Source organism: Myotis daubentonii, chromosome 9 (genome assembly GCF_963259705.1).
Source record: "Myotis daubentonii chromosome 9, mMyoDau2.1, whole genome shotgun sequence".
NCBI lineage: Eukaryota > Metazoa > Chordata > Mammalia > Chiroptera > Vespertilionidae > Myotis > Myotis daubentonii.
The window spans coordinates 86,382,203-86,399,587 of record NC_081848.1 but is presented as its reverse complement, the minus strand read 5'-3'; the positions used below and the strand labels follow the sequence as shown (position 1 = coordinate 86,399,587).

At 65.7% G+C, this 17,385-nt stretch overlaps 1 protein-coding gene across 4 annotated transcripts in view; it reads left to right on the top strand.

Annotated features, from left to right (window-relative positions):
- LSP1 (lymphocyte specific protein 1) overlaps nucleotides 1-17,385 on the top strand; it is a 34,415-nt gene that overhangs the window by 13,006 nt on the left and 4,024 nt on the right. Inside the window, exons 1-9 of one of the 4 annotated variants that reach the window (XM_059710577.1) lie at nucleotides 557-975; nucleotides 11,106-11,243; nucleotides 13,113-13,232; nucleotides 14,950-15,130; nucleotides 15,423-15,515; nucleotides 15,723-15,766; nucleotides 15,929-16,010; nucleotides 16,898-17,032; nucleotides 17,271-17,348. In XM_059710577.1, coding sequence (XP_059566560.1) covers nucleotides 572-975; nucleotides 11,106-11,243; nucleotides 13,113-13,232; nucleotides 14,950-15,130; nucleotides 15,423-15,515; nucleotides 15,723-15,766; nucleotides 15,929-16,010; nucleotides 16,898-17,032; nucleotides 17,271-17,348 — 1,275 coding nt within the window. In that variant the 5' untranslated portion in view covers nucleotides 557-571. Of the gene's footprint in view, nucleotides 1-556; nucleotides 976-11,105; nucleotides 11,244-13,112; nucleotides 13,233-14,949; nucleotides 15,140-15,422; nucleotides 15,516-15,722; nucleotides 15,767-15,928; nucleotides 16,011-16,897; nucleotides 17,033-17,270; nucleotides 17,349-17,385 lie in introns of those variants that run through there. The other 3 variants (XM_059710576.1, XM_059710579.1, XM_059710578.1) reach the window with 3 other exon arrangements.

The window sequence follows — 17,385 nt, the reverse complement described above, 5'->3', positions numbered from 1 at the left end:
CAGGTGGGACAGAGAGAGGGCGGAGGGAAAGGTGGGGCGCAGCGTGGAGTCTCTGCACCTGGGCTGAGCCCCGAGTGGGGACCCGGCCTGCCACTGCCTGCTGCCCCCACCTGCTCCTGGGGGCTGTGGGTTTGGCATCCCCAGGAAGATGCTGCACCTCTAAGCCTCAGTTTCCTCGCCGGCGACGGGCTGATGGGAGGGTGGCCATAGGAGCCACATGCTGGCCTTCCGCTCCGGCCGGGACCTGGGGGCCGAGGGCCAGGACGTGTCCTCCTGACCTCAGCCGGTGGGACATGGGGCCAGTGTTGTCCACCCCACGTCCCCGTGTGTGCTCCCAGGAAGCAAGGCCCAGGGTTGTCGGGGGCCTGCCCTCCTCTCTGGGTCTGCAGAACGAGGACACACGACAGGAGGTGGCAGGATGGAGACCGAATGAGGGCCGAGCTGGTGGCAAAGCCCGGATCTTTCTGCACCCCCCCCCCCCCCGCCCAGCCATCAGCTGAGACACCGGGGAGCTAGGATGGCTTCAGAGAGGGGCTGGGGGCCAGGCGGGTGCTCAGGGCTCTGGGAGCAGATGCCACGTGGAGGCATCGGCAGAGGGTCTGGCTGCTTCGTGCACTTGGGGGTCGAGGGCTCCCTGGGAGGGCAGAGGCGGAACAGACAGACAAGTGGTCCGGTGCCAGGTGGGCAGCCAGGTTTGGGTCCCGTGCTCAGACCCCGGGGCAGGACCAACGGGAGAAGCGTTTCGGCAGCGACTGTGGGCAGAGCCACGCGTGGGGCTCGGGGTGTGCGGTGGGTCTGGGCACTGGGCAGGCAGAACCGGGAGAGGGATGGAGAGGCTCCAGCCGGTGCCAGCCACCAGTCGCGTGTCAGGGGACGTGCCAAGGCCTGGCCTCGTGAGCGCTCGAGAGCCGTGCCAGGCAGTCCCAGCCGGCTCCGCAGCGCCCGGCTCTCCTGGAGGCTGGGCTGGACTTGGAGGTGCGGCCGGGGCTGCCGGTCTGTTGGGGGGCCGTGCGGTCAGCCCCCAGTCCAGTCCGGGGAGGTCGGGCCGAGCCACGCTGGGCGTGGGTGTCCGGGGGGGGGCAGGGGCGACGTCTGGTGCGCAGGATGCCGAGCGCAGGGGCGGGGCGCCTGGGAGGTCTGGGGCTGCGTGGCACTTGGCCTCGGCCCTGCAGCGCGTGGTCAGTGACACGGAGGGGATGGAGAGACCTGTGCAGTGCGGAGGGCAGAGGGAGGGCCGAAGGCCGGGCCAGCCCTGCCCAGCCCTGCCAGAGCCTGCAGGCCAGAGAACCCGAATGGGGGAGGCCTGACCTCCGACCCCGAGCCCGGCCGGGCGGCTGGTCAGGGCGGACGGGGGCTGAGTGTGGAAGAGGCTGACCACGGAGCATATCACGAGAGGTAGGACACCCGGCCGGAGCGAGGGACAGCCGCTTGGCTGCACGCTGGACCCTGCTCTGGGCGGAGGTGGACGGTCCCTAACCCAGCCTCTGAGGCCCCCTCTGACGGGGAGCTTGGGGTGAAGGGGCGGGAGGCCCGAGGGCCCATTTCCAGTCTCCGCAGGGCCTCCCCGGGTCCAGGGCTCCCCACGTTGTAAAGTAAGGCCTGCGAGTGGTCCAAGTGCCTCTGAGGAAGGTTTCGGGGTCACAGGCCCCCTAAGGCTGGACCTACTTGTGGCCACCTGGGCAGCGGCTGCTCCGGGGAGGTACCCTTCCCTTCGGGCTGTTTGGGCGGATGGTGGGGGTCCGCCGGCCACTGGGAGGCCTTTGGGCTGGTGGAGGGGGGGCGGGGGGAGGTTAGGCAGGCGCAGGCAGTGGTCACCCCAACAGTATTTCAGAGCCTGGTCCCCAGGACCCGCGTGGGTCCCAAGGAGGCCACCCTGTCACAGGTGTGGGGGGAAGGTTGCGGCAGGAACCAAAGGCCAGGTGCATTGTGGGGGCTCGGGGGACGACCACGTCGGAGGCACCCCGGTGCCCCCGAGTCCGGGATGAGGTCTTGCTTGTCCCTGAGGGCGGCTCGCAGGGGCGGCGGACAGGACGTGGGCGAGAGGGGTAGATAGAAGCTAGTGCCCCCCGACACCACTGCCTCCGAGGGCGCCCCATAGGAGGTGCAGGGGCTTCACACCTGGGCTCGGGGAGCATGGGGGGGAGGGGGCTGTGGCGAGGGCTCCTTTCGGTCGCCCCTGGCCGCGGCCCCCTCAGAAGGTCTCCCAGAGGCCCGAGGGCTGACCTGCTGCCCCTTCCTGTTCACGCCGTGTCCCCTGTCCCCCCAGACCGGTCACCGGCCCGGGTGCTGCTTAGAGGACCCCCCCCCCCCACCCAGCTGCTCCCTCGGCAAGTCAAAGCCCAGAGCTGGCCTCCTCCGTGCCCCGGGGCCACTGAGGGTGTGGGGTTTTCCTGGCAGAAACTAACCTGCCGGGCACGGAGGGAACCTCACCCCCTCTGGGTTCCCTGCACCTGGCGGAGCAGGGAGGGGGTGCTGCCTGGACCCGGCCTGGGGAGGAGGGATTTGAGGACCTTAACGAGATCACGGAGCAGGTGGCGATATCGGGTGTCGCTGGGGAGGCAGGGAGCTTGGCCTGGGAGGGGCTGCGGCGGTGGCTCCCACAGAGAGGTTCAGAAACCAGGAGAAGGGACATAGTGGGGTCGGGGGCCACCATAGGCCGATGGGGTCAAGGCCCAGGTGAGGCGAAGGCTGGGGCGCCCCCCTGGTATTCTCTGGGGGGCGGCCAGGAAAGACTTGCAGAAGGGGGTTCCTTGGCTCTGGGTAGGGCAACCCCCCCAACAAGAGGCCCCCAAGGGCTGCCTGCTGGGAAGACGAGGGGTGCTGGGCAGAGGGGCCAGCAGAGCCCCACAGAGACCACACGGGTTGATGTCCCCGTGGGGGTGAAGACACCCACAAACGGGCGGCCGAGCCTTCTCCCAGAGGCGCGGCTCTGAGCTCACTCCGCCCGCCTCCCCTGGGGGCTGGGAAGGAGCTGCTGCCCCTGACCCTCCTCTGGGAGGCTCCCCGACAACCAGAGATGGGACCCCATTTGTCAGCAGCCTCTCTCCCACGAGCTTAGGGCTCCCAGAGGCCTGGACCGTGCCCCTGTCGCCCCAGCCTGGGGCTGGTGGCCTGGAGGGTGCCCCAGCCAGGGCCCGGCTCTGTGGGCAGCCCGTGCCCGCCGGGCCTTGGAGTGCCGTCACTCTGGTTGCGGGGAGCCCGCTCTGCAGACAGGGGTCCCCTCCAGGAGGCTCTCAGGGCCAGGAGGGACGCCGGGTGGGGCATGGCAGGCCTGCCCCTACCGAGCTCCAGCCTCCTCCTGGCCCAGGCCGCCCCCCGGCCCCCAGCAGCCGAGGTGGGGAAGCTGGAGCGGGCCTGTCAGGACCGTCTCAGGGTCACCCAGCCGAGGTCGGGGCCCCTGTTTGCCGACCGGGAGCCAGAGGCCGGGCCCGGGGTCTTATCCGGGAAGGGGTGGGTCCGAGAGCCCACAGCCCGACCACGGCCCAGCTCCCGTCCACCCTGGAGGCCTTCCTGTGCCCTCCCTCCCGGGGTGACCGAGGGATGGCTGGCCCTCAGCCCCCTGCACTCAGCCCTCCCTCCACCTTCCACCCACCTCACATCCCCCTCCAGTCACCATCCACCCACACCCCTCCCTGCTAGGAGCCTTCTGTGACCCCGAGCCTCAGCTCAGCGGATCTGCCTAGAATCTTCCCAAATCCTGGAGCCACCCTGGGAGTGACTGCAGTGGAGGGGGGTGGGGGGTCAGGAGGAGCTAGCACATGTGGGGACACTGAGGCAGGCCCAGGGGTGGTGGGACCCTGACTGTCCAGGAACCCACTGGGCGGCCTCAGCTCCAGCCGGGAGGCGCGTGGCGGGAGCAGAGAGCCCAGGCGGGAGGAGTGGGCCTGCACGGGGCTCCAGGCCGTCCCTGCTCCTGGGGACTCACCCCCAGAGCTCTGCCCCACCTCACCTGCAGTCCCTCCCCATTGACCCTCTCCAGGGGGTCCCCACGCACCCCTTCTCTGCAAGCCCCAGCTCAACTCTGCGCCTCCCCCAAACCTACCCCCTCGGGCTCCCCAGGGTGTGGGGGGCAGGCATCTGGGCCTGTCCCGTCCCCTCCTCCTCCTCCCTGCTGGGCCTCCTTCCAGAACGCTCACCTGTGCGAGCATGCCACCTGCCAGGCAGCTCCACCCTGGGGGCGGGGGGCGGGGGGGGGGGCACGGGACCTCTGCCCATCTCCCCACGGCAGCCCCGCCTGCCTCAGCACCCTGGGGTCTGCGGGCCTCTGGCCTTCCTTCTGCATTTAGTTCCCCCCACTCCCTGGCCCACAATCCCTGCTCAACTCTGACCCGAGTTTCAGGTCACCTTCCCCAGGCAGTGGGGCGCCAGCAGGGTATCGGCCTGGCCCAGGAGGCTGCCATCACCAGGACAGGGTCGCGTCGCCCAGCCCAGCCAGGCGTGGGCACCCTCAGAAAGGTGCTGCTGGGGGGAGCTAGGTGGAGCGGCGCCAGGGGAATGGGGTGGGTCCCAGCAGCTGCAGCCGTGCCCACACCCCCCGCCTAGGGCACCTCGAGCTCCTGTGCCCCACCTGCCACCCACCTGCTCCCTAGCTGGCTCAGAGCTCGGCTCCCACCGCCCTCCACCCCCCTCACCAGCTGCCCTGCCACAACAGTGACAGCCAGCCCGGGCAGTGCCACGCCCGCAGACCCTCCCCGGCCTGGGCCAGGACCCGGCATTGCACAACCAGCGAGGGGCGCCCTCTCCTGTGCACCCCGAGGTGGAGGTGGCTGCTGGCCGCCATCCCCAGAACCAGCCCCCAGAAGGCTTCTCAGAGGCCGTTTCCCTCCACTGTCCCTTCACTCGTGCCTGTTGCTCTGCAGTGTCCACTCAGCCCCTGGTGTGAGCCCCCAGGGAGGCTGGGCACGAGGGAGGGGGGACCCGCCCGCCTCCTTAGTCCTTCCGGCCCCCCAGCCCGTGATGTCGGGGGCCTTGGGGCCAGTAGGGTCCCTGTGGGCCTGACGGAGACGTTCGTCCTTGGTGGGCCTCCCTGTGGCCCCCGCCTGCACTCAAGCCCGAGCTCTCCCAGGACTCAGCAGGCCTTGGCCTCAGAGAGGCAGGGGGCAGCCCACTAGCTGCCTGCAGGGGGCAGAGTCGAGACAGGACCAGGGCCTGAAGCCCCTTCTGGAACCAGCCCTGCGGGCAGGGGAGGAAGGGGAGGGAGGGGGTGGGACAGCTGGGAGAGCCAGGCCTGGCCCAGAACGGGCGCTGTCAGCAGTTGGTGGGGACTGGGGGCTGTGGAGGAAGGAGGGGGGCCGTGCTTTGAGTTGGGGCCCAGTAGGCAATGGACCCGGCCAGCAGGGGCAACCCCTGAACTCAGGGACCCCCTCAGCCTGGAGCCTGAGGGCCTTGGGTCTGTGCAGGCGGTGGGGCTGGGCCCCGCGGTGGAGCCTGACTGGGAGGGGGGCCAAGCCCACTCCCGCGCCCCCCAGGCTGAACCCTGGGCCTCCAGCGCGGAGCCAGCACAGACACAGGAAATCGCCTAATTGCATCTGCTCGGAACAGCAAATCCCTCGCAGCTGCAGCGGCTGAGCTGGGGCCACAGGCGGCCGGCTGTCGCCAGCGTCCTGACAGCTCCGCTGAGCGTGCCAAGGGGTCTGGGCCTCTGGCCGGGGGCGCCTTTCCCAGGCCAGGGGCCCCCACCCCACCCCAGGAGAGCCACCCCCATCTCAGTTCCCAGAACTGGGCCCAGCTGTGGATCAGTGAGGGGCTGAGGTCATGGGAGGGGCCAGGAGGGGCCGCATTACTCACATCCTGGGGCTGTGGGGAGGGAGAGGGGGGAGGAGGCGGAGGGAAGGGCCCAGCAGGCTCCTTGTCCTTGGGCTGTGGGTCAGGGGCTGCGGCTGGGTGGCTTCTCCCAGCGTGGGGCTTTGGGAAGACACGGGGAGACCCCTACCCGGCACCCTCACTCTGCCCCTCAGGAGGGCTCAGGGGGTCCCATGGAGTGGCAGGAATGGGGGGTGACCCTTGGAGGGGCCTCAGGGAGGACGTTCCCAGCAAATGAGGCTTAGCCTCTCCCAGGGCCGTTGTCAGGGCGACAGCAGGCAAACAGTAAACAGTGCTGGGACCTGCCACTCCATGCTCACCTTGTTCCCACGTCTGATCTGCACACGCACGTCTGTTTGTGTGTGTGTGCATGTGTGTGCGTGTGTGTGCACAGCGAGGGGGGCCAGGCCCACATGGGAAGGGTCTACGCTCTGTGTCTACGCGGGCCTGTGTGCAGAGCTCATGGAGACGTGTGGTCTGTGTGGGGCTCATGGAGAACGTGTGGTCTGTGTGGGGCTCATGGAGACGTGTGGTCTGTGTGGGGCCCATGGAGAACGTGTGTCTGTGTGGGGCTCATGGAGAACATGTGAGTCTGTGTGGGGCTCATGGAGAACATGTGAGTCTGTGTGGGGCTCATGGAGAACATGTGAGTCTGTGTGGGGCTCATGGAGAACGTGTGTCTGTGTGGGGCTCATGGAGAACGTGTGTCTGTGTGGGGCTCATGGAGACGTGTGGTCTGTGTGGGGCTCATGGAGAACGTGTGTCTGTGTGGGGCTCATGGAGAACGTGTGTCTGTGTGGGGCTCATGGAGAACGTGTGGTCTGTGTGGGGCTCATGGAGACGTGTGGTCTGTGTGGGGCTCATGGAGAACGTGTGGTCTGTGTGGGGCTCATGGAGACGTGTGGTCTGTGTGGGGCTCATGGAGAACGTGTGTCTGTGTGGGGCTCATGGAGAACCTGTGAGTCTGTGTGAGGCTCATGGAGACGTGTGGTCTGTGTGGGGCTCATGGAGAACATGTGAGTCTGTGTGGTGCTCATGGAGAACATGTGTCTGTGTGGGGCTCATGGAGACGTGTGGTCTGTGTGAGGCTCATGGAGACGTGTGTCTGTGTGGGGCTCATGGAGAACATGTGTTGGTGTGAGGCTCATGGAGACGTGTGGTCTGTGTGGGGCTCATGGAGAACATGTGAGTCTGTGTGGTGCTCATGGAGAACGTGTGTCTGTGTGGGGCTCATGGAGACGTGTGGTCTGTGTGAGGCTCATGGAGACGTGTGGTCTGTGTGGGGCTCATGGAGAACGTGTGTCTGTGTGAGGCTCATGGAGAACGTGTGTCTGTGTGGGGCTCATGGAGAACGTGTGTCTGTGTGGGGCTCATGGAGAACGTGTGGTCTGTGTTGGGCTCATGGAGACGTGTGGTCTGTGTGGGGCTCATGGAGAACGTGTGGTCTGTGTGGGGCTCATGGAGAACGTGTGTCTGTGTGGGGCTCATGGAGAACGTGTGGTCTGTGTGGGGCTCATGGAGAACATGTGAGTCTGTGTGAGGCTCATGGAGAACATGTGAGTCTGTGTGGGGCTCATGGAGAACATGTGAGTCTGTGTGAGGCTCATGGAGACGTGTGGTCTGTGTGGGGCTCATGGAGAACATGTGAGTCTGTGTGAGGCTCATGGAGAATGTGTGGTCTGTGTGGGGCTCATGGAGAACGTGTGTCTGTGTGAGGCTCATGGAGACGTGTGGTCTGTGTGGGGCTCATGGAGAACATGTGAGTCTGTGTGAGGCTCATGGAGAATGTGTGGTCTGTGTGGGGCTCATGGAGAACGTGTGTCTGTGTGAGGCTCATGGAGACGTGTGGTCTGTGTGGGGCTCATGGAGAACATGTGAGTCTGTGTGGGGCCCATGGAGAACGTGTGTCTGTGTGGGGCTCATGGAGAACATGTGTTGGTGTGAGGCTCATGGAGACGTGTGGTCTGTGTGGGGCTCATGGAGAACATGTGAGTCTGTGTGGTGCTCATGGAGAACGTATGTCTGTGTGGGGCTCATGGAGACGTGTGGTCTGTGTGAGGCTCATGGAGACGTGTGGTCTGTGTGGGGCTCATGGAGAACGTGTGGTCTGTGTGGGGCTCATGGAGAACGTGTGAGTCTGTGTGAGGCTCATGAAGACGTGTGGTCTGTGTGGGGCTCATGGAGAACGTGTGTCTGTGTGGGGCTCATGGAGAACATGTGAGTCTGTGTGAGGCTCATGGAGACGTGTGGTCTGTGTGGGGCTCATGGAGAACGTGTGTCTGTGTGGGGCTCATGGAGAACATGTTAGTCTGTGTGAGGCTCATGGAGAACGTGTGGTCTGTGTGGGGCTCATGGAGAACGTGTGAGTCTGTGTGAGGCTCATGGAGACGTGTGGTCTGTGTGGGGCTCATGGAGAACGTGTGGTCTGTGTGGGGCTCATGGAGACGTGTGAGTCTGTGTGGGGCTCATGGAGAACGTGTGTCTGTGTGGGGCTCATGGAGAATTGTGAGTCTGTGTGGGGCTCATGGAGAACGTGAGTCTGTGTGAGGCTCATGGAGAACATGTGAGTCTGTGTGAGGCTCATGGAGAACGTGTGTCTGTGTGAGGCTCATGGAGAACATGTGAGTCTGTGTGAGGCTCATGGAGAACGTGTGTCTGTGTGGGGCTCATGGAGAACGTGTGTCTGTGTGGGGCTCATGGAGACGTGTGGTCTGTGTGGGGCTCATGGAGAACATGTGTCTGTGTGGGGCTCATGGAGAACATGTGAGTCTGTGTGGGGCTCATGGAGAACATGTGAGTCTGTGTGGGGCTCATGGAGACGTGTGGTCTGTGTGGGGCTCATGGAGAACATGTGAGTCTGTGTGGGGCTCATGGAGAACGTGTGAGTCTGTGTGAGGCTCATGGAGAACGTGTGTCTGTGTGGGGCTCATGGAGACGTGTGGTCTGTGTGGGGCTCATGGAGAACTTGTGTCTGTGTGGGGCTCATGGAGAACGTGTGTCTGTGTGAGGCTCATGGAGACGTGTGGTCTGTGTGAGGCTCATGGAGAACATGTGAGTCTGTGTGGGGCTCATGGAGAACATGTGAGTCTGTGTGGGGCTCATGGAGACGTGTGAGTCTGTGTGAGGCTCATGGAGAACATGTGAGTCTGTGTGGGGCTCATGGAGAACGTGTGTCTGTGTGGGGCTCATGGAGAACATGTGAGTCTGTGTGGGGCTCATGGAGACGTGTGGTCTGTGTGGGGCTCATGGAGAACATGTGAGTCTGTGTGGGGCTCATGGAGAACATGTGAGTCTGTGTGGGGCTCATGGAGACGTGTGGTCTGTGTGGGGCTCATGGAGAACATGTGAGTCTGTGTGGGGCTCATGGAGAACATGTGAGTCTGTGTGGGGCTCATGGAGACGTGTGGTCTGTGTGGGGCTCATGGAGAACATGTGAGTCTGTGTGGGGCTCATGGAGAACATGTGAGTCTGTGTGGGGCTCATGGAGACGTGTGGTCTGTGTGGGGCTCATGGAGAACATGTGAGTCTGTGTGGGGCTCATGGAGAACGTGTGTCTGTGTGCGAGGCGGTCCGGCCTTGTGTGCTGGGAGCCAGCACAGGGCTGCTTGGGCTCTGCTGCCAGGACACATGGCCAGCAGGGTGAACCGAGGGACCTCACCTGAGTCCAGACCTTGGACACGGTGTGGCCTCTGCGCCCTGCGGGTCCCAGCCCTCAGAGCTGGGTGCACAGGTCTGGGGAGCAGGAGAATGGCCCTGTGTGGGAGGGGGCCTCGCACACACCCCACCCGGGCCCCCGCACACCCCCAAACAGCATGCATTGGCCCAAGCACCGCAACACAAACAGGCCCCTGGCAGCGTGGACACGGAGCCAGGGGGCGAAGTGGCCGTCTCACCCCTCCCAGGTGTCCTCCTGGGGTGCCCCGAGCCGTCTCAAGATAGCCCCCCAGCCAGGGTAGCCCTCCCACCACCATTTGGAGGGGCTGCTGGTTTGCACAGAGGGGAGGTATCTGGGACCCCAGGTCCCCACCAGCCCCAAGAGCACCCCAGGCTCTGCCTTCCACACAGAAGGGGCCTGCAGCCCCCTCCCTGCGCCTGGAGCGGGGGACGGGGAGGGGGGTTGGAGGGCCAGGCGCCATGTGATGGGACCAGGTGTGGGGAATCAGGGGCTCCCTGGAGCCCTGGGCGGGAGTGTGGGAGGCGGATGGATGGGGGTGCGGAGGCCAGAATCCCATGGCCGCAGGGGGGAGTGGGCCCCCGAGCTGAGGCTGTGGAGGGCCTGGCTTTTGTCTGAGAGGCTCCAAGGAGACTTAGGAGAGATTAGATCACGCTGGCGGCGGAGGCCCAGGGGTGGAGGCCTGAAGATAGCGAGCTGAGAGCTGCGGGGTCAGGCAGCGGACACGGGCAGGAGGGGCTGGGACCCTGGGTGTGGGGCAGAGGGAGGGGGCAGTGCGCCCTGCAGAAGTGGGGGCCCAGGGCTCCCCAGGCTGCGAGGGGACAAGGTGGGGTGGGCAGGGCCATGCCAGCTGAACACTGAGGGTCTGGGTCTGCTGGGCCAGGGCAGAGGCGGTGGGTTTTGGACCCTGGTCCCAGGCCAGCCTGCTGTCGCCCTGAGTGAGGGGCAGCGCTTTTGTGCCTGGTGCTGCAGTGGGTCTGTTTTCCATCTTTGAAACAACCCAGAGACTCGACTCCATGGGGGGCTCAGAGGGGTGGGGTGGTGTTGGTGAGCGGACCCCGCGGGACGCCCCCTTCTCTGTGCCCTGGGTCCTGGGTGGGCCACTTTCTCCCCAGTCAGCATGCTCCTGGGGAACCGGAAGGAGCCCCCGCAGGGTGGACAAGGGCGAGGCGGCTGCCTAGTTGGTTCTGCCCTGCCTGGCCCGGCCCAGCCTGGCAGTGCCCGGTTGGCGAGGCCTAAGCCCCTGACTCAGGTGGGGCAATGGCAGGGCTGTCTGGTGGCCACAGCCGGGTGTCCGAACCGCAGGACCCTCGTCCACATCCACCCTGCCTGGGGTCAAAGCCACACTGGCCTGTACCCGGCTCTGCTCAGGCCCGGGGTCCAGGCTGCACCCCAGGACCCTCCACCACCAAGGCCCACACAGATGCCAGGTGCTTGCAGAACCCTGGCATCTCCTTCCAGCCGAGGGCGACTTCTCAACCACCTCCCATGGCCTCTGCCTTGAAGATGGGGAAACTGAGGCCTGGAAAGGGCCGGGGCCGTCAGCCCCCCACAGGCAGCCCCCGGGGGCCCGCTTGGGTAGGAGATGCGAGCTGTGGGCCGAGGGGTGACCATGTCTCCGTGTCCCCAGGCTCGCCACGCAATGGAGCCTGGACGACGAGGAGGAGGCTGCGCGGGAGCGACGTCGGCGGGAGCGAGACAGGCACCAGAGGGCCCAGGACCAGGATGGAGGCAGCCCGTCCCTGGAGCCCCCGGAGCAGGAGGAGCTGTAAGCTGCCCAGCGGCGGCCCTGGTCCTGCACCCCAGGCAGGGGGGACGCGGTGGTCAGGCTCTACCCTGGGGTCCCACAGCAATGCGACTGGGGGGGCCAGGCCCAGAGCTGCCGCAGGACTGTGGCGTGTTCTGTGGGAGGGGCGCCCCGGCCTGGGGCCAGCAGAGTCACGCACAGCCCCCACCCAGGGTGCAAGCGCTGGCTAGCTCGAGTGGTCCCAGCCCTGCACGGACTGATCCTGACCCCAGCTGCACAGCCCGGGGCCCCCAGCCCCCCGCCCACACTCCCTGCTGCCGATGACTCACATACACCGAGTCCAACTTGGCCAGCCCGAGGCCCAGGAGGCCTCCCGGCTGGGCTGGGCTGGGCTGTTTTTCCAATATCGCCCCTTTCCCAGGCCTGTTTTGTTCCATTTTCTCCGAGTCAGCAGCTCTGGGCGGGGTGGGGTCCTGCAGCGGTCACTGCCTCTGGGCCAGGTTCTAGGCAGAGCTGCCAGAGGCTGGGGGCAGGGGGAGCCGACCTGCACCAGGATCCCAGCCTGCAAAGGGGATCGGGGTGCAGAGGCTCCCCCTGCACCCAGGGAAGGAGCCGGGCAGGGCCCTGGGGCACAGCTAGGAGGGCAGACGGTCACTGGTTACCCACACGCAGGACTTGGGCTGAGGCAGGAGACAGAGCCCAGCACTCAGGGACCCCCAGACCGAAGGGGGAGACACAGCCCAGCGCTCAGGGAGCCCCAGACCGAAGGGGGAGACACAGCCCAGCGCTCAGGGACCCCCAGATCGAAGGGGGAGACAGAACCCAGCGCTCAGGGAGTCCCAGACCGAAGGGGGAGACACAGCCCAGCGCTCAGGGAGCCCCACACCAAAGGGGGAGACAGAACCCAGCGCTCAGGGAGCCCCAGACCAAAGGGGGACACACAGCCTAGCGCTCAGGGACCCCCAGACCAAAGGGGGAGACAGAACCCAGCGCTCAGGGAGCCCAGACCAAAGGGGGAAACACAGCCCAGCGCTCAGGGACCCCCACACCAAAGGGGGAGACAGAACCCAGCGCTCAGGGAGCCCCACACCAAAGGGGGAGACAGAACCCAGCGCTCAGGGACCCTCACACCAAAGGGGGAGACACAGCCCAGCGCTCAGGGACCCCCAGATCGAAGGGGGAGACAGAACCCAGCGCTCAGTGACCCCCACACCAAAGGGGGAGACAGAACCCAGGGCTCGGGGAGCCCAGACCAAAGGGGGAGACACAGCCCAGCACTCAGGGACCCCCACACCAAAGGGGGAGACAGAACCCAGCGCTCAGGGAGCCCAGACCAAAGGGGGAGACACAGCCCAGCGCTCAGGGATCCCCAGACCAAAGCGGGGAGACAGAACCCAGCGCTCAGTGACCCCCACACCAAAGGGGGAGACAGAACCCAGCGCTCAGGGAGCCCAGACCAAAGGGGGAGACACAGCCCAGTGCTCAGGGATCCCCAGACCAAAGCGGGGAGACAGAACTCAGTGCTCAGGGACCCCCAGACCAAAGGGGGAGACACAGCCCAGCGCTCAGGGACCCCCAGACCAAAGAGGGAGACAGAACCCAGCTTTTAGGGAATTGTAAACTGATGGGGTAGAGACAGCCTTGTCTTGGGGAACCCTGCCTTAATGGGGTGAGGTGCAGCCTTGGCCTCAGGCAGCTGCAGACTGTGGGGGGACACAGTCCTGCCCGTAGGGACACTGTGATGTTGGGCAGAACTGGTCCGGCCCTGCGAGCGCCTCCGTGGCTCATGGTCCGAGTGGGAGGAGGTGTGGGTAGAGGTTGCCTGCCCTGCACCCTGGCCTAGCTCGGCCTCTCTGCTCCCCCTCCCCCTCCAACCCCCCTCCCCTGTAGGCTGAAGGCCTCGGAGGCCCCAGAACTGGAGGAGGACGAGGGGTTCGGTGACTGGGCCCAGAAGCCAGAGCTGCGGCAGCCCCTGCAGGGAGAGAGCCCAGAGGGGGAGCAGGAGGCCAGGCAAGTAGGGGTTAACGCCGAGAGAGAGGCCTCAGGCAGGCTCTGCAAGCCCCCCAACACATGCCTGAGCAATAGCCCTCTGCTCCCCTTCCCAGCCAGCCCCCCGAAAAGGCCCCACGACTGGGAGGGGGAGTGGGGGAAAGGGAGGAAGAGAACGAGACGGCAAGGCGGCGGCGAGGGCCGCGGGAGCGGTGAGGAAATCTCAATCCTGGGCTCCCCAGGGCCCTGGGCCCCATCCAGACCAGCTGCGGCCGGCGGTGTTGCCACATCAGCACACATCTGCAGACCACTTACGTAATGGAGGCTCTGGCCCCCGCGCCCGCCCCTTCCTCCCTCGGGGCTGGCTGGCCTCCATTCCCACGGAGGGGAGCAGGTATTTCCAGATGTGCGGGCCCGCGAGGCGGCCTGGGGGACAAGCTTTCCAGATGTGCAGACGTGTTTGCCGGTTTGAACCGGAGCGGACGGGGGTGGGGGCCGAGCTCCCCGGGGCCCAGGGCTGGGGGCTGCTCCCCGAGCTTGCCCCCCTCCCCAGCTCTGAGCTCTTCTCTGAGCTGTGCAGGCTGTGCCCACGGCCCCCATGTGCTCGGGGTCCCAGCTCTGCTTAGGAGCTTCCATGGGGGAACAGGATCTCCCTTCGCCCCGAGTTTCACCAGACCCCCAGCTCTCCCCGGGGCTCCAAGCAGCCCGAGCTGTGGCTGAGAGCCCTTCCCGTCCCCACAAGCGGACTCCCTCCGCTCACGAGCCGCCTGCCTAGCTGGGGCCCTGGTCCTGCCTCAGCCTCCTGCCTACCACCCCCTCCGGGCCCCGGCGTTCCCCATCTGCCTCTGTGAGTTGAGGCACATTCTGCATTTCCGAAGTGGGGCTGGGGTCTGCAGGGCGGCCACGGCCTGGCTCCTTCCTCCCCAGCCAGCAACGGGCCGGCATTCTCAACAGCAGGGGGCGCTTTGGCTCTTCCGTAGAACCCGGGCTCTCCTCCCTGCACCCCCACACCTGCGGCCAAACACTGCGACTGAATGGGCCCTCTGTGTGCCTGCCGCTGGCTGGACCCCGGCCCACCCTGGGCGGTGGGTCTGGGTCTTGGTTGGCACCAACACCAAGGGGCCTGAAATCATGGAAAATTCGAGAATTTCCCACCTTCTTCTCCAGGTTCAGTCCCGCTCAAATGCAGAGCAACTGGCTGCCAGCAGGCTGGCCCCCCCTCCCCTGTGGCCAGCTCAGTCAGCCCCCCCCCTCAGGATGAGTCCTAGCTGGGGCCTGCCCCGGCCTGTCCGCCAGCTGACCAACCCCTAGACCACCCCCAGGCCCCACCTCACTCCACGCGACAGCCGCCTCCCCAAGGCCCCCGGGGCCACGCTCAGAGCAGGGCGCCTCCGGCCGCGGGGACCGGCCAGCCTAGGCTACAGGGTGGGCGAGGGGAAACAGGACACGAGGCAGGAGCCCATCCAGAGTCTGAGACCGGGTGAGCCTCGTTATGGGGTGGCCCTCAGTGCGGCTGTGGCAGCCGGGGCTGCTTGCCAAGGGGCCTGGGGAGAGGGGCTGCCTCGTAGGTTCCTGCAGCCCCTTCACCCAGGGCCTGGGTCTCGGGGATCCTTAGCACTCTGCTGGGCTGACCAGCCCCATCTTACGGATGAGGAAACTGAGCCTGGGGAGTGGGAAGGGACTTGAACCAAGCCATCAGATGACCCCTGGTCAGCCTGCACCCTTCTTCCTCCCACAGGCCCTGTGGACACCAGAATGGCGAGGAGCTGCATCCAGCCAGAGTCAGCCTGGAGGAGCTGCCTCTGAACCCCGACTCCGAGCCCCAGGACGAGCCAGGGCCAGAGCAGGCAGAGCCCGTGGGCCCAGAGGAGACCGGCCGGGGCAGCCCGGGCCCAGCAGAGGCTGAGGAGGCTGAGGAGGTGACGGCGGTGTCCCTCGGGGCCGGGTTGCGTCCGTCTCTGCTGCCTGCTCACTCCGTGGCCTTGTGGGACCGGCCCCCAGGGAGCTAGCAGTGTGTAGCCCCCACATCCTGGGGGCGGGGGGTGACTCTGCATGGTTAGTCCTGCTGCAGAGAATTCCAGAACCAAAGCATGTCAGGGCTGGGAAGGGCTTGAGGCCCAGGCAAGGGAGAGAGTAGGTTCCACGTGGAGCAGGAGGGGTGCACAGGGGGTGCTCATCCAGGTCCCATCAGCTCAGATGTTTCCTTTCCAGCACCAGCAACGTCAGCGGCCCAGGGCGCCCAGCCCCTTGCTCTTGGAGGAGACCACCGAGCCGAGCTCGCCTCCCCTGAGCCCCAGCACCAAGGTAGGTCAAGCCCAAGGCTGCTGCCTCTCCCCCCTCCCAGCCCCAGAAGCAACCACATCAGCCCACACAGGGAGCACTGCTGCTCTTTCTCTGCCGTCCCCCGGGCCCTGCCCTCCCCGCACCCAGCACCCAGCGAACACCATCAGGCAGGGGTGGAGGGTAGGCCTTGCTCGGCCTCCAAGGCTCCTTCTCTGTCGCCCTGCACAGCTCATCGACAGAACCGAGTCCCTGAGCCGCTCCATCAAGAAGAGGTGTGTACCCTGATGGCTTCCCAGGCTAGGACTCGAGGTTCTCCAAGAGAGGGCGAGAGAGGGGGTGGAGATGGGGGGCCTGAGAGAGCTCCCATGGGGCTCAGGGTGGGGTTACAAGCCCAGTGAGGGGACACAGGGTGTGACCCTTCTCCTACCCTCCAGCAACAGTGTGAAGAGGTCCGAGCCAGCCCTGCCCATCTCCAAGATTGATGACCGGCTGGAGCAGTACACCCAGGCCATCGAGGTATGCTTAGCCCTCCTGCTCTGCTGGGTCACCACTCTGTTCATGCAGCTCTTCTCATTCACCCAACAGTCCTCCACCCAACCTACACCCCTCCATCCAGTCAGCACCCTCCATCCAGCCAACACCCTCCACCCAACCAACACCCTCCATCCAACCAGCACCCTCCATCCAGCCAACACCCTCCATCCAGCCAACACCCTCCATCCAGCCAACACCCTCCATCCAGTCAGCACCCTCCATCCAGCCAACACCCTCCACCCAACCAACACCCTCCATCCAACCAGCACCCTCCATCCAGCCAACACCCTCCATCCAGTCAGCACCCTCCATCCAGCCAACACCCTCCACCCAACCAACACCCTCCATCCAACCAGCACCCTCCATCCAGCCAACACCCTCCATCCAGTCAGCACCCTCCATCCAGCCAACACCCTCCATCCAGCCAACACCCTCCATCCAGTCAGCACCCTCCATCCAGCCAACACCCTCCATCCAACCAACACCCTCCATCCAACCAGCACCCTCCATCCAGCCAACACCCTCCATCCAACCAACACCCTCCATCCAACCAGCACCCTCCATCCAGCCAGCACCCCTCCATTCATCCCATCCTCTTCCAGCCCTATGCCTTGAGCAGCGTGAGGACAGCCCCAGGCCTGTCTCATGTCCCACCACATCACCTATGCTCTACAGAGCAAGGGGAGCTTCGCAAGTACACTGGATGGAGGAGCACACACCTTTTCAGAGCCTTGCTCCTGCCCTGGGAGGGGAACGCACCGCTGGGGAGATGCAGACACAGAGGATGTCCCCTACGTGCTCCCTGGGCTCTCTGATGGGTCCCACGTGGCTCTTCACTAAAGTGGCATTGGGGTCTGTCTCCTCTGTAGACTGCTGGCCGGAACTCCAAGTTAACTCGCCAGCCCTCCATCGAGCTGCCCAGCATGGCTGTGGCCAGCACCAAGAGCCGGTGGGAGACGGGAGAGGTGCAGGCCCAGTCTGCTGCCAAGAGCCCCTCCTGCAAGGTAGGCCCCTCCCCGGGGAGGGCCACCCAGGCTGAGACCTCCAGGCTGGCCCTGGGCGTGGACGGCCGCGGGGAGACGGGTGCTTGGCAGAGTGAAGGCAGAAGGTGCAACCTGCCCTGCCCTGCCCTGCCTCTCCCTGGGCTCTCAGCCCTCCTCACGGAGCAGGTGGGCAGGAGAGAAGGGCCCAGGGCTTCGGGCCCCAGTCAACAGGGGGGATGTGTCCTCCTTCTGTCCCCAGGACATTGTAGCTGGAGACATGAGCAAGAAAAGCCTCTGGGAGCAGAAAGGAGGCTCCAAGACTTCGTCGACCATTAAGGTAGAGTCTGTCTGTAGTGGTGGCGGGGAGAGCGGGT